General features: G+C 39.0%; 1 protein-coding gene across 1 annotated transcript in view; it reads right to left on the reverse strand.

Annotated features, from left to right (window-relative positions):
• Window positions 1–17,322, reverse strand: part of Rps6ka5 (ribosomal protein S6 kinase A5) — a 172,188-nt gene that overhangs the window by 37,663 nt on the left and 117,203 nt on the right. Inside the window, exons 6-7 of the mRNA XM_021178733.2 lie at window positions 10,956–11,039; window positions 8,887–8,990 (exon numbers count right to left, since the gene is read on the reverse strand). Coding sequence (XP_021034392.1) covers window positions 8,887–8,990; window positions 10,956–11,039 — 188 coding nt within the window. The remainder of the gene's footprint in view (window positions 1–8,886; window positions 8,991–10,955; window positions 11,040–17,322) is intronic.

The following is a 17,322-nucleotide window of genomic DNA, read 5'->3' on the forward strand; positions in this document are numbered from 1 at the left end:
AAGGAATTTTGATTTTTCCTTAGGAAAAAAAATACTCTGCAAATACTTCACCAATTAAATCTGTGTCCTACTGTCTTTAGGCCATAATTTGACAGCTTTTTCTCAGAAATGAGCATCTTACCAGCCCAGGAAAAAAACACCAGCAGCATGAAAATAAGCACTTCCAGTGAGACAGTATGAAGTAACTTCCCAGTCACAATGTGCTTGATCCCAGCCCAACCTCACGGTAGCTGAGTCCTTAGGAACACAGCAGTTGGTGCTGTCTGCTTGTCCGGGTTGCAAATTTACCCAGTCATTGACTGGCCCAAATTAAGACCCATCCCATGGGTGAGAACCAATTCTTAACATTATTAACGATTCTCTGTTATGCTTGCAGACAAGATCCTAGAATAACTGTCATCTGAGAAGCTCCACTCAGCAGCTGATAGAAACAGATGCAGAAACCCACAGCCAAATATTAGCTGGAGCTTGGGGAATCCTGTGGAAGAGTTGGGGGAAAATTAAGGAACCCAAAGAGAATAGGATCTCTACAGGAAGACCAACAGAGTCAACTAACATGGACCCCTTTGGGGCTCTCAGAGACTGAACCACCAACCAAAGAGTGAGCATGGGCTGGACCTATGCCCCCTGCACATATATCACAGATGTGCAGCTTGATCTTCATATGGGTCCCCCAAATACTGGAGCAAGTGCTGTGACTGTTGCTGACTCTGTTGCCTGTCTGTGGATCCCATTTCCTTAAAGGGGCTGCCCTGCCTGGTCTCAATGAAAAAGGATGCACCTAGTCCTGGAGTAACTTGATGTGCTAGGGTGCAGTGAAACCTAGGGGGACCTCCACCTTCTTAGAGGAAAAGGGAAGGAGGATAGGGGAGGAATTGTGTGAAGGGCGTCACTGGGAGGAGAGGGAGGTCTGATATTGGGATGTAAAGTGAATGAATAAATAAATAACGGGGAAAAAAAGAAAAAAGAAACTTTACTGAGATATAATGTGGGCAATTTCTCAGCTTAGATGCTTACACACAGTATCCTGGCTTCTAGGGCTATGGGGGCAACTTCATGAGTGTACCTTTCTCTAGATATGGAACTGGCTACCAAGGGGGCAGAAAATTCCAGGCTATCATTTCACTTTGGGTATTATGAAGCCCTCATTTGGTCTCTATAGCTTGTAACTTCACAGCCAAAGCAGTTCACTCACTGGGAACAAAGATTCTTCGGCAGCTCTGTCTGCTTCTGAAGGCTCTTTGCTTACACTTGGCCATCTTGAGTTATATATACATTTATGTACTTTATAACGTTCCAGCTTCCCAGGAAGCCATCCAACCGCATGAGATAACGAGCCCCAAAGAGTGCATTCCTCATGCCCGCATGATACCCTTGCAGGCCACAGCCCTGTAAGTACCGTGCTGCGACATAGCTCCTCATGTCCTCCCTCACGCACTCCATAACCTCTTATGTCTCTAGTCCAATTTCTGGAATGCCTGACAGGTGCCCATTCCTACCCTGCTTCTGGTAGTCAAAAAGAGTCTTTGTCTCTCACAGGTAGGAGAAACAAGGACGTAAGCTTGTCTGACTCAACTATGCTGAAAAGAGGTCACCGCCAGGTCCAGCTGTGCATCTACTCTTGAACAACAGCAACAATGACAACGGAACCCAGGAGACTTCCAGTTGTTTTGTACATCACCCCAAGGCAAGACATTTGTAACTGGAACAAAGTTTTAACAATCAAATGAATTCAAAATGATAACTGACAAATCAATCTGGAGAAAATAAAACATACCAGAATCACTGTCTTGTTTTTCAGCTTTTTAATCAGAAAGACATAAAAAGTCATATAAAAATTACTGTATTACAGTGATTCTCTAAGAAAAAAGTCCTAGGCAGAACAACTATAAATTAATCACCCAAACTAGGAGTTGGTAATTTTTTTTTCATAAAGCACAAATGGTAGATAGAATGTCTAGGTTGGTCTCTAGATGTCACAGTTAGTTCTGAATTGACAGCCCCTTAGGTATGTTTGGGTTAAATGCCTTTCATGATGTTATAATGCTTAGATGGCATAAGCTGCCACATTGGGCTAGCCTACACAGTAGGAAATGAAGATGGCTCTTGGCCACCAGTGAGCAAGGAACTAAGGCCTGCAGTCCACCAGTCTACAAAGAACTGAATCTTCCAACAACCATGTGAGCTTGGATACAGATCTTTTCCTAGATGAGCCTTGAAATAACTATAGCTTAACCAAGACACTTAGCCACAGCCTTCAAGTAGAACATACACCTGAGCTATACCCTAAATTCTTAAACCACAGAAATTATAAAATGTATATTGATAAATCCACTTAGTTTTGAGGCAATTTGTTACTTGTTAATGGGTAAGAGAATACTAGAGACAGGCAATAAGTATTTTAGGCTTTGTAAGCTGCAAGGTCTCTGTAATTAACTATTTAACTCTGTGACTCTTGTAAAAAGCTGTAAAAGAAAATATACTAATAAATAAACATGGCTATGTTTTAATAAAGTTTTACTGGATACAAATGTATATTTCACAGAATTTTCACATCACGAATTTTTTTCTTTTTAAAGAATGTAAACAGCATTCTTAGCTCATAACTCCCATCCTCCCCAGCAAAAACCAAAATGCGAAAACAAAACAAACTGGCAAAAAGAATAACTCTTGCCTACTAACTATAGTTAGCTGACCACTACTAAACAATACTAAAGGCTGTTTTTTGATATGGCTATCCTTGGCATTGGAAGGGATTGGTTCCCAAACCCCAGGGATACAAAACTCTGAGGATGTCAAGTTCTTTATATAAAAGAACATGGACACGGTATGTACATACAACCCATGCACACTTTCCCACAGACTCAAAACTCTCGGGGGAACCTTCACATTGTGTAAAGAATTTATGTATTTTCAATTGTTAATTCTGTACCAGCAGAGAGCTAAATGTTGGCAGGCTACTGGTACTGCCATTTCTATGGCCTATCACTTATATTTTGTAAATATTCAACCTTCGTCAACCACTTAAAGGCAAACTAGAATTGCATCAGAGGTTTTGATTAGTTGTAACAAAGAGTTGACAGCCAATAGCTGGGCAGGAAGTGGAGGACTAGATTCCCAGGCAGAGAGAGGGGCATTGGGAGAACAGGCAGCCACAGGTGATTCTGTGAGTGGACCTGGAAGAAAGAGATAAGGACTACAGCAGAGCAGAGAAAGGTACTGAGCTAGCCATGTGGTAGGTTGTAGGCTAGAATGGTTGGGTTAAGTTTAGAGTGGTTGGTAGAATGCCCAAGCAAAAGGCCTAAGGTTTAAACTATGTTAGAAACTTCCATATCATTATTTATACTACTGGTGGGTCAAGAAAGTCTCACTGTATAAAACAATTTCTAATACCTGATACAACATAAATGTGTAAATGATTATTACATTGTATTGTTTTGGAGATAACTATAAAAAATCTGAACTTGTTCAATACTGATGTATCAATTATAGATCTAATTATACATTTATGAGTGAGACTTGAATTGGGCAATGCTCAAGCAATGTGAACTAGAGACTGAGGGCTGTGAAAGGCAAGAGGGTAAACCAGGGTCTATACATCACTATATTCATACAGGGTTAGCACAGTGCTTTGTGTGCATTATATTCAAGTTCTACATTTTGAACTTCCTGAGATGCATTTTATTCCAATATTTTGATTTATGGTTGGTCCAAGGATGTGGAACCTATGGATACTGAGGGCTGCTTAGACTTTTGATAACACTTAGATCTAGACTTAAATACAACTATACCTATAAAAATGTAATGAAACACTAATCTAGCATAATTTACTGAGAAAAAAATGAAACACCAAATAAACACCTCATGGCAAATGTATTATATCACTTCAAAGGCAGAGAAAAATAGAAACAGTTGTCAAGAGATGATTTTGGAAGATAAACATTTACATCTTGATTTTCAGGTGAAAAGATACTCATTTATCATGGTTTTCATGGCCCCATTCTGTAGGAGGAAGAACGACTCTCTTGATGGGGCAGTATCTTCCTGTTCAGAAGTAACACATGCTCTAAAAGGCAAAGTTCTACACAGACAGTTAGTGGGAAGACACATAAGAAAGATATGTACCCATGATACATACATGGATAAAGATAAGAAACGGGTACACAAAAGCTAAACAGCAACCACGCAAGTCTAAGTCAACAAGTTAGCTGTCTGACACGGTGTGAGGGATCTGAAATAATTTCTTAGGAACAGTCAACAGAACTGAAAAAGTCTGTCCTACATAAAACTCTCTTCAAATATCTGCAGTAATATTGTTACCAGTGATTGGGAGTCTGAGCCACGTGATTCCTGATTCTCAGACTCTAATCAAAGGCTTGAAATAAAAACTCAAACAGATTGCAGAGGCAGTAAGGAAATTTTATTCAAAGACAAGCTACACAGAACAGGTCAGAACGGAGCACAGAAGTGCAGCACAGGGGTGCAGCAGGCCTCAACAGTGACACTCAGGGGCCTTGGTTACTGTATGGGCTTCCTTTGATGGGGCTAAGAGAAGAAGTAGGTTACTAAGGGGTGCCACAGATTCTCTATTTTTGCTGATAGAGTAGATCATGTAAATAATTCTACTGTATATGTCCTTTCCCATTAAGTATCTAATTTTAATCAAATGCACACCCAATTATGCATAGGCATAAAATGGTAAATAGCAGATTATATCTAAAAATTCGCCTGAGTTTTGCTTTAATGAGCATTCACCCAAAACTAATGGATGAACTGGTCCTTGTGTCTGTTGGGAATACATCTGAAGAGAAACTGAGTTTAACAGTCAAGTGGGACTGTTCAGAGAGGACTATGTATCTTAGTACAGATAAGGGTCTCAGGCTGTTAAGTGCATTATTAGAAGAGGAATGTGTGCATAGCCTAAACCACATAATATCCCAGGTTACTAAACTATCCCTACGCTTGCCTGCTTCAATGTCTAGAAAGAATAAGCAGAATTCTTCTACATTCCTGAGAGCACAAGGTCAGAAGTGAAAAGAATGATAATTTTGGCCCATTTTTTTTGGAGGGAGGTGGTGGGACCACACACAATTAAACCAACTCAATATGGGACACAGCATCCATGAAAACGTTGACCTAGAAATCCTTTCCTGGACAGCATGGGGCAAGTAAGGGATTGCACCCACATCCAGGAAGAGTCTAACTGGAAGAAGAAAGCTGGACTCCTTACTATCTTTTGAAATTTTATATACTAACACTTTTATTCAACATTTTAGACTATCTGTAGATAACAATAGCAAGCAAATAACATGGATAATACATTATTTTGAAGCATCTCAATTAAAAAGTACAGGATGAATTGGTCCTTAGTAGGCTAAGATCCTGAAAATCAAAAATATTATGTGACAGAGGCAGGGTATGGTGGCATATATCTTTAATCCCAGCACTTGATAGACAGAGGCAGGTGGATCTCTATGAATTGGAGGCAAACCTGGTCTACATAAACTGCAAACTAGCCCAGGCTACTCAGTGAGACCCTGTCTTAAAAATTAGGGACTATAAGAAGTCAATGGAAAAAAACAAGGCCTTCACCAATGAAACCATTCAGAGAGAAGACAATACACCTCTCTCAGTGACATGACTCAGTGGTACAACCAGAACGACTATCGAGTAGGACTATCGAGTAGGACAAGCCAGCCACCCAGATGCCAAAAGATCACGTGTTCACCAAGCTTTAACCAAAAGGAGTTAACCTGACAAAGGAGAGAACCGAGTAAAGGAGAGTATTTGGTTCTTGAAAATCTATTTGTTCTAGTTTAAAGACTTCAGATAGACTTTGATTCAGGATAAGAAATGGTTGATGTAACGGAAACAAAATCAATTTCAATGTGAATGCCACTTAAAAAGTCTCTGATATCACAAGCGCTGCACTTCTCTCTACAGGCAGGCAGAGCAAGAGTGGGAGGAAACCATGAGCCAAGTTCTCACAGTGATGGCCAAGATCCCCTATAACCCTGAGGCATTTTTCCCAAAATTGATTACTTTCTTTTAGATGGGAGTGTCACAATTCTGTCTAGGCTGTCTTCAAATCTGTAACTCTTGTGACTCAGCTTCAAAAACAGCTGGATTATAGATGCGAATCACCACACTCCACCTGGAGAATTTTCAAACTAAAACTTCATTTAAAATTACAATTTAAAGATAGTGTTTAGAATTTTTTGTAACAGATATAATTTTAGCTGATTTTAAAAATGTTTCTGCTCATTTAAGTTAGGTATTAAGTAGGCTGAAATATTGAAGTTATTTACTTCTGAGTCTGTCCTGGAAATGGTTCACCTTACTACTTTACTTCATTGATGTACAAGACCAACGAATTCACACAAAGTGGATGAGGTCTGCCTTGTGTATGTAAGTGTAATACTGGCACCACACTCAAGATAATGAAGAAACGCAACCCCACCCGAAGTTTCTCATGCTCCTTTGAAGTTTCTTCCTTCTCTTCTCCCTCGCCAGACCCACACTAAACCACCATTTTGCTTCCTGTTGCTGACACTCTCCAGAACTGGAATCACACAGTAAATGCTCTATATTGTCTGGCTTCTTTCACTGCAATTATTTTGAGATTTATCCAACTGTTTGTATGTATTAATGTAGTGTACACTTTTACCACTAGGTAGCTCTTCATTTGCATGGATACAGCATGATTTGTTTAGCTGCTGTTGACAGATACGTGTCCAGTTTGGGATCACTTGCTCTAGGAGGTTTTGTAAGCACATTTGTTCTCCCTCATAAACACTGAGGGCTAGAATGGATGGCACGTATTAGATAATGTTTTGAGTTTTAAAGAAACTGGCCCTTTTTAACATGGTACTACTTACACTGAACTGTATGTTCCCCTTGTGCACATTCCCTTGCATTTCCTACATATTCTTTTATTGTGGGGGGTGATTTTGATTTTGGTTTCTCAAGACAGGGTATTCTCTGAATCCCTGGCTGTCCTAGAACTCACTCTGTAGGCCAGGCTGGCCTTGACCTCAGAGATCCACCTGCTCTGCCTCTCAAGTGTGGGATTAAAGGTGTGTGATACCACTGCCCGATCTCCTCCATATTCTTACTAGCATTTAGCATGGCCACTGCCTTTACTCACAGTCAACTGAGCGAGTGCATGGTAGCATTTTCTGTGATTGCAATCCGTTTCCCCTAAAGACCAATGGCATTACTCATTTTCTTACATGTTTATTTGCTATTCACTGATGATCTTTGCTGGAATGTCTGTTCAGCGTTTTTGCCTATTGTATATTGGGATTGGTTGTTCCCTACGTTTTTATGTGTTTCTTGTATCAGACCTTTATCAGATATATGATTTAAAATTTTTATTACAGTGACTTGTCACTTTTACTGTCTTAGTGCTTTAAAGAACAGAGATATGTAATCTTGAAACAGTCTAGTTTATATACACGTTCTTTTATTGACTGTTCTACTTAAGAAATTTTTAGCTGATGCAAGGCCACAGGGAATTTTAGAAATTAATTAACTTAGAGGAGGGGGATGCAAGTGTCACAACACATAGGTCATAGAAGACCTCATGACATTCTCTTTCACCTTTATGTGGGTTTGGGGAGTCACTAGACTTGAGGCATCTCCCAGTCCTACAGATTAAAAAAAAATAAACATTTTATAGTTATAACGTTTCCATTTAGGCCTACTGTTTCTCTTGAGTGCATTTTTTTCTATTTAGTACTAAGCATTTATTGAAGTTCATGTTTTCCCACCGGAGCAGCCAGTGGCTCTAGCATCACTTATTGAAAAGCCCCTCCCAAGTGACAGGTAACTGACACTTTGTCAAAAGTCTGTTGCCTGTGCTATTTCTGGGCTCTCTATGCTGTTTAGTTTATCTTCTTTTCTTATCCTTCCTTCCACCTTCTCTCTCTTCTTTTTTTTTTCTTTTCAGAGAACAGGTCACGCTGGATAGATAGATGGGGCTGCTCTACATTTGTGGCATTGACGAGGTGGGCTAGCCTGGAACTGATAGCAGTCCTCTTGTTTATACCTCCCATGTACTGGGATTGCAGGCACACAAATCATTTCCAGTAGTCATCTGTCTGTCCTGATACCAAAACCTGAAGTGTGTAATCATTACAGCTTAGGATAAGTCTTGAAATCAGTTTTGTTCTTCTTCAAAGATAATCTGACTAGTACAGGTCTTCTTCATCTCTACCTAAATTTTAGATCAGATTGTCAAGTTAGGTCAGATTGTTTCTACTAAAACAAACAAACAAAGCAAGCCAGTAGAAACTGTAATTGTACTGAATATGTAGATCAATTTGAAGAAAAGTAACTATGATATAAATAACTATAAAATAATAAGCATTTTATGGTGTGCATTTTCCATATAACAATACTTCTGCAAATCTCTGGACTCAGGCACTCCATCCAGTCAGCAACCTAGCTGTCCAGGTCTCCTTAGACCATCAGTTCCATTTCTTCAATGGCTCACGGGTTTGTCCTTCCCTATGATTCATCCTGGGCGCTCTTATGGTAGTCATGTGGGACAATCTTAGGGCATTCCTTGTTTATTTTCTGTATCTTTGAAACCTCTGCCCTCCATTGTCAGATGTTCGATGTCCTCAAAACTGCTGTTTCACATTTTTTTCCATTGTTAAAATTGTTTCAGGCAAGAAGGCAAATTGATCCCTGTTATGTCATATTCATTGAAGTGGACTCAATATTTACTTCTGTCAAATCTGTTCTCAATGTTAGAAAATTCAAGTAAAAATAGGACAAAACCATAACACTGCAACGGTGATATTTGTATGAACGAGCAGAGGGGGTAATATTCTGGAGCCCTGCAGGAGGTTATTTTGATGGCATTTGTTTAAGTCTTACCTAGATATCTCAGCCTGGGAATTTTTTTCTCCATCAACAGTGAAAGGAGATGCTCCAGTTAGTAGCTCATACATTAGAACACCTAAACTCCACCAGTCAACTGCCTATAAAACAATAACAATTTCATTTTGTAGAATTAGTAACTAAAATATACATTACAAAAAAGGATCAAAATAAAGGTATATACTTAAAAATATTTTACAAAAACCAGTTTTCATAGTTTTCTGTGCAAGGGTACTAAATTACTACATATAAGAGATAGAGGACAAATGCCTACGTATTCCTAGATCAGAAAGTGCTGTAACAATTTCCTAAATCCATCAGTTTTACCATTGTTAATTTCAAACACTTTAACTTAAAAATGTTTTTCTAAAAGTTAAGATAGGTGGAACACTGGACTTAGGATCTGTGGGAGAAAGTATCAACCACATTTTATAAAGTATTCATGCCCAAAGAACCAGATGGAGTTCCTTAAACTCAAAGGCAAAAATATATGAATCTTACACAAGGGTGTTATTTTTAAACACCCCCCTTACAAGTCAATTCTCTTACAGAATATATCTAAGTATTCCCACCTATGGGGAGATTTAAAATAATAAAAAATAAACTGTACTCTAAACTAGAAAACTATTTATAAATTATCTGAACAATAAATATTCAAGAGAATATTTTTGGCTCATTATAACATGGATCTTAATCATGCAGAAATTCTAGGTATAATACAAAGTTTTCTTAGTCGAAAATTAGTTCCACTAAGCTCTTAACTGCTAAGCTATCTATCCAGCCTCAGTTCCTTTAAGCTTTAGAAGAAAAATTTCAAAATCTAAGTTATAAATTCACATTAAGCTGCACAATAGCTTTAAATTATACCATGAAGCAAGCTAAACCAGCATTTTAATTCCCAAATTCCTAGAAGGCGTTCCAATGCCAGTTGAGTCGGTGCTCTCAGACTGTCCTGCACAGGGCATGAAGCCCTGCTGCTTGGCTAGTACACACCTGAGATCAGGTGCTAGCCATGGGTCAGTAACCATCGCCACTGCAACTTGGAGAATGTGCTTGGAGGACTGGTCATAACAACAAGACCAAGCCCTCACCACAGACACCGAGACTGTATATGTGGTGTACTGAAGGGGGATGAAGGAGAGAGAAACAGTAAGGACAAACCAGCCAGATTCACCTGGGAATGGGATTAATAAATCAAAAGTGAGAGGAAATTGTGAGCCTTTAATACACGATGGGAAAATGAGCTAGGTTTTATAACATCTCAGAACTGACGGCTTCTTTCTTCTCTCTTCATGGGCACATACACAAGGGAGAGGATAAGGAAAAAGAAATGCAGCTTTGTGGGTTAGGAAAACAGACTATTATGAGTGTAGAATTTTCCTTTCCAGGTTATGAAAAATGCTATTTCTGTTAAGAGAGTAATCAACAAAGGTATCAATATCTTTGTGAAGCTAAAGGCAAACTGGGAATAAAATGAGTGGTTTTCTTGTTAAGTGGCCTGGCAACATCTAATTAGGGTTTATTAACCAAAGGTGGCAAGCACGGCCTCCATCTTTTCCTGTATTTTCCTGAAGAACTTAGCTGTGACAATAAAACTTTGTTCAAAATCTCTCCCCACGACGCAGAGGAGCCACATACATAGGGATTCAGTTGCAATTCTATGTTATGCTTGGTTCAAATGAGCCTCATACAACAGAAATTATTTTTAAATGGAGTCACATTTGGTGCTTTGTTTAAGCTCTTCCAATAGAAATAAATTTTATTTATTTATTTGTTTGTAAATAATTGTTTGAAGAATAACTTCAAAGTCCCAACTTTAACAAAAATGTCACTCTACAAAAGCCTTCATCAATAAAACCTTAAAAGGAAAACCTAAATTGTCTTAAATTTTGTGTTTTTTCAATACAAAATGTTAAAACTCATAATGTGTTCAAGCACACAGAATGGAGAAACAAATCAGAAATATGGCCCTGATTAAGAGTTTATACAGAAAATTATTAATGAGGATTCATTCTTACTGAACAATTTCTAGAAATACACAAAGAAGGATCAAAGGCAGAACCTACCTTGTCGTGTCCCGAATCACCCCCTCTGACAATATCTGGAGCCATGTATTCAATAGTTCCACAAAAAGAATATGCTCTTTCAGTCTTGAACAAACAAACAAAAAGGGGATGTGATTTCAAGCTGGCGTGGCAAGCAATATACGTCAGTCAGTGCTTGAGTTACAGCAACAGGAGCAGTGGTACTATCTGCCCGGCAGAGCTCTATATCAGGACAGAACAGACTGCCTACTCTGGAGGGCCCTGGGTAAACGTTTTGCCTGAAACACTGATGGCTGGCGTCCGTCAACCCTTCCCACATTAACCCATTCATTAATGCTTCTTTGCTGTCCTTTGAACCTTGGTGGCATAAACATGTTTCATAAATGCCAAGTGTGGTGGTATATGAACATTGTTAATCTCAGTACTCAGGAGGCAGAGGCAGGTGGAATACTTGAGTTTGGGCCAGCCTGGTCTACCTAGTGAGTTCTAGGCCAGCCAGGGCTATAAAACTGTTTTTTCAACACTTTCATGGGGAAAGATCTCTGATTTATACTTTATCCCCCCGTCAGTCCCAAGCAAAGTCAGCACTGTCTTCTTATGTCCCAGCGGAACCGTGAAGAATGACTACTACTGAAGCTGTGACACAGACCTAACAGAAGCCCCTGATTTATTGGTTCAAGGTTAAAAAACCCCCACAGAAACAGTGCTTTTAAGCACTATGAACTAAAACTGTGAATCATAACACACATATACATAAGAATAACATCAATATAATGATTGGCTTTGTTCCCTTTATAGTCTAGGACACTGAAATATTATTTCCCCGAGGAGCTAACACTAGTAACCCAGGTATGGGAGAATAGGGAATTGTTGATAGCTTGCAGAACTATGCATTAAATAGCCAATGTAAGTCATGGAACATATGCCACATCTCTCTGCTTCATCATCTCATGACCAACCGATATTACAGAAACAACTACCAAAAGGATTAGAATTAAATAAAATTAATTCACCTAAGTTTATATACAAAAGACAATGATTTTAAACAGTTTATTACATGGGAAAATGTGTTTCAGGGCGTATTCATCAGATTATTAAAAACACATCAAAATGTATTTCTAAAAAAATCCTTAAAACTAAATTGTTTTTGTTAATATAGCACTTAGTATGCTATATCTCCTTTTGAACACAAAGCAAAAACACTGCAGAGCCAACCTCCAGCAATATATAAAAAAATTAATGAATCAAAGTTATTTGTTACTATTCATATTTTTAAACATTAGTTTTTATTTTTTGTGTATGAGTCTTTGCCTATGGCCCGAGGAAGCCAGATGAGGACCCTGGATCTCCTGGAACTGGAGTTCCAGAAGATTTTGAGCCACCATGTGGGTACTGAGCATCCAACCCAGTTCTATACAAGAGCAGCAAGCAAGACACATCTCTTCAGCTTCATTTGATATTACTTTTAAAGATGCCATCAAGACATCTCTAAAACATCAAATGCTAAGTCAAGTTTTAGAAACTCAAAAATTATGATGAATTTAAAGGTATTGCTTCTCTTAATTTTTGTTTAGAAAACTAACCTTGTAGGAAAATTTAGTAAAACTTTCATTTCTATTTATAGGTGGCTCTGCTTCACATATTTAAAATTATGCTGATTTCCTTCTCAGTGTGACACAATGAAAATCAATTATTTTTTATTTTTTGTTTTATTTTTTTTTGAGACAGGGTTTCTATGTTTAATTTGATAAAAAGTCCAAACTAGGGCAGGTAAGATGGCTTAGTAAATAAGGGAGTTTAATACTCAGATTCCTTTAAGTTGTCCTCTCATCTCTACATGTGCACTGTGGCATATGTGTCCACACATGCATACACAATGAATAGATGCAGACAAACTTCAAATTAAAAGTCTTAAAAATCTGGATTTTCTTCTCTAAAACACTATCTGTAACTCTGACTTTAAGAGTATATGAAGTATTTATGTCTTGTGGATCAGGTAACTTCAGCTTACCCAACTGACCTCATTTACCCACCCCAAGTCCTGTCAGTTGCTCTAGCAGCTACCCTAGATTCTTCAGGCTCAATCATATCCCATATCTAATTCATAAAAATTTCCATTAGTTCTATTGTCAAAATTCACTCCAGATCTGCCTACCTCTGAAACTCCTCTCCATCACTGTTGGCTCAGGCAATGCCATCTTTTGCCGATACTATAAGAGCTTCCTTAACCTATTTCCTGTCCCCCTCTGAGTTACCCTCCATGCCAAGCAGAATTACATTCTAAAACAGCTCGGTTCAGGCCATGCTACTCAGATTCTCTAGGGGCTACTGGTCTGTACAGAGAAGCTGTAACACTTACAAGGCCCTTTCTGACCTAATAGTCTTATTCTGCATGGTTCCATGTCCTTAGATCACTACTCTAACCATCACTTGTTCTACACAAGATACCCACAAGATACCCACATGGCCACTATCACTTCTCACATGCCCCCTTCTTAGCAAAGCATCTCCAGGGTAACCTAGTGTGTCCTGATCCTTCCATTTCTTTCCTATGGAATCTGATTCCGTGACACCAATTACAGATACACTATCTAGGTACATGACTTACACATGTCTGCTGCCTGCTTAGAGGGGAAACTTTTGTGTCTCTGCCTCACTATTAGCTCCCCATATCTTGACAACACTGGCAGACAATGATTCACTAAGTCCTGAGTATGCAGGAAAAAATGGAAAATGTACATAGTTGAAAGTGTGATTGCTGAATTTATATGGTGTTGTATTACCTTCGCCCCCTGGCTTTCATACGCACATCATGCCATGGATATACACACACACACAGACATGCACAAGGCAGAAATGTACTGCTATTACTCTGCTAAATGGACAACACAACAAAATGACTCCTAATGTTTTGCTACTATCCCATCAGTGAACTCCTCCCTTAGCCTTCATCATTGAAGTTTCCTGCAGTAGAGGACAGTTAACTCAGACACCCACAACTCGTCAGCATGCAGAGACTAGGAGAGTTTGGTGGCTGGACCCAAGTGGGATGTCCCTACCACACCCCTCTCTCCAGGTTCAAGGATCTATGCGTGTGGTGGGGGTAAGCAGGAAGAATGTAAGAAAGCCAAGAGCATAGTGGCACCCGCCTTTAATTCTAGTACTCGGTAGGCAGAGGCAGGAGGATCTCTTATGAATTTAAGGTCAACCTGGTCTACATAGCAAGTTCCGTCCAGCCAAGATTACATAGTGAGACCTTGTCCCAACCCTGACACACACACACACACACACACACACACACACACACACACAAAATCTTGTAAGAGCCAGAGAGGTAGGAGTGCATCATTTCAAGGTCACTGTAATTTCTTTTCATATACAACTGGGCAGACTGCATAATATCTGCCAAAGTTCAAGCCAGACAAAATCCTAACACGAAGGTGGGAGACAGGCAGAAGGCCCTTCTACTATCAAGGAGCTATTGCATTTAATTGCTGCCAGGAGAAGAAAAGTCCATTTCTTTAATGGTGTGACAGCTGGTACACTGACCACACCTCAGAGCAAGCCCCATGCCCAGGAGTACTCAGCCAACACAAACTGAACTCCATGGAGAGAGGGGGGAGGGGGGGGAGGGAAGGGGAGAGGAGGGGAGGGGAAGGGAGGGGAGAGAGAGAGAGAGAGAGAGAGAGAGAGAGAGAGAGAGAGAAGTTAGATGGATAGGGAGGTAAGGAGGACCTGGAAAGAGTTGTGTAAGGAGGGTGATTACGATAAAAACAGTATATGAAAACTGTAAAAAATCTGATAAATAGTATTTTACAGAGAAATTTACAGAATGCAAACATTAATCATGCATTTTCAATCTTATTATCCCAGAGTAAATTGTGTTAAATTTCCCTGGGTTTATTCCTGACACTCAACATAGTTTTAAATACTTTCTGTTTGCTTCTCAGAAAGTAAATGTGACAGTCCTACACTGGCAGGTGCACCTCATCCACTCTTGCTGTGGCCAGTGGCCCTCTAGTGGACACCTCATGGAAATGCTTTCCCTGATCTCCAAGGCAGTGTGACCAGCCTACTCTCAGCGACACCAGTATCCAACAGCAGTTCATCAGAATAAAAACCAAAATAATAAAGAAGATAGTTAAGATAAAACTAGAAGATAGATATTTTTCAAGCAAATAAAAATATTTAACATTATTTGAACAAATTGAGTATTCAGTACTTAGAAGTTACTAGGAAAATGTCAGTTCAAAAGTTGTCTCAGATACATCGACTCAAAAAGAGGGGGGAAAGAAAACAATATCCTGAGTAAGGTTAACCTAAACCAGTCATTTATGATATGAGAAAAAGCAAAAGTGAACTGTGGTTTCATCTAGTCCTTGCTCTGTGGAGGGGCAAAGCGTCTGCCCTGATGGGGGAGGCACATGCAGAAACTTCACAACTGGCTAGAGTGAAATATGGTAACATTGGAATAGTTTATAGTATATCTTTTCTATTTCTATTATGTTTATGTATTTATGTGTTTGGGGGTCAGAGGACAATTGTGTAGAGTCAGTTCTCTCCTTCCACCCTGTGTGTCCCATAAAGTCCCTATTCTTACTGAGCCAATTTTCTGGCCCAATTGTAACTGTTTTAAGTGAAGGGCAGACAGACTTTATACTCTAGTGTTCTTATTATCCAGAGTCACTTATTTTGGCAAATGAATGACAGGAGTAATTAAGAGAGACCTAGTAGGTTTTTCAGGAGCATATATATATGAAAATCCATCATGAATACATGTTACTACAAATCAATCAAGACAGGAGGTAGAGGTAATCACAAACTGCCATAGTTACTGTGTATTTATTTCTCAATGTGAAAATGCTTGTGTGGATCCCAACTCCGATCCAGTACTGTGGTTTGAAAGAGAATGTCTGCCCTAGGCTCTGGTATTTTAATATTTGGTCCCAGTTGGTGATGCTGTTTGGGGATTTTTAGAAGGAATGGCCTTGCTGGAGGAATTATGTCACTGGAGGCGAGCTCTGAGATTTTAAAACCTTGCCCTACTTCTGATGTGCTTTTTCTGCCTACTGTTTTCAGTTCAGGACGTGACCTGAGCTTCCAGTTCCAGCTGCCACCTCTGTCTGCTACCACACCTCCTGGCCATGACGGACTCATTCTTTAGGAACTGTAAGCCAAATTTCAACTGTTTTTTTTTTTTTCCATAAGTTGCCTCCAGTCATAATGCGTGATTACAGCAAAAGAAAAGTGACACATCTAGCCATCTCGAGATATACATTACATTAAGCAAAGCCTGAAAATGGCATTACTAACTAGACATTTATTAGAGAAAGATACAAGCTTTCTACAAATAAGAAAACAAAGGAAGAATAACAAGATTCTTGTGTATAAATTTTAACTTTTCTCACAATAATCTGAAATCTGAATAATATACCTTACAGACAGAAGTGGATGCTTACAATGTTTACATACAAACTACCCTTGCATGAGGAGCTTGCTACACAGCTAGGACAGTCCAGTAAGTAGCTAAGGTAGTTCCTGTGTTACACATGGAGAAATTAGGATCTGGAGGCTAATAACTAAAAGGCCCAAAGATCCCACCCTCAACACAACAGAGTGCTGCTTACACATTCAGATAACTCGTCAGCGAATCCCTGCTCCTGGATCCATCAAAGGTTCAAGGGTTTGCTTTTGCTTTTTTAGTCATGCTCTTCTAGCCTTTTCCTTTTAAGCATAAATACCATGACAGTGGGCTTTAACTTAGATATCTCACTTTTAAGTGTTGGGGATTTATTTTTCTTAACTAAAACTTAAAATTTTGTCTACCTGAGGATTCTTGTTTGTTAAGAAAAATTTTAAACATTGGCTGCCAAAATGTCAAAAGTATGTTTAAGCCATATTTATATAGTGAACAATACATGAACATATATTCTCAACATTATTTTACTGTGTATGAACAAAGAAGATAATTTTGTCAAGGATATTATCTTCATATTATTATTATTTTAACTGTCTTATTCCATATTAGAATTAAAAATGCAATACATAGCAGATTGCCTGCTTAGCTCAACAAACATTTCTTTTAAAAAAGGATTTGTTGGTTGTATTTCATATTTATGGGTGCTTTGCCTGCTTGTTTGTCTACACCATGTGTGTTCTTTGGTGCCCATGGAGGCCAGAAGAGGGCACCAAATCCCCTGGGACTGGAGTTATGGACAGTTGTGAGCTACCATGTTGGTGTTGCCAATGAAACCAAGGTCCTCTAGAAGAGGAGAAAATGCTCTTAACTGCTGAGCCATCTCTCTATCACCCAGCCAACATTTTTAATGATCAAAGCAACACTTACAAATGACATACCCTAGTCTATAGAGACTTATGTTGTCTTTTA

The sequence above is a fragment of the Mus caroli genome, unplaced genomic scaffold, assembly GCF_978045245.1.
Source record: "Mus caroli unplaced genomic scaffold, Mus_caroli_1 scaffold_14, whole genome shotgun sequence".
Taxonomy (NCBI): domain Eukaryota; kingdom Metazoa; phylum Chordata; class Mammalia; order Rodentia; family Muridae; genus Mus; species Mus caroli.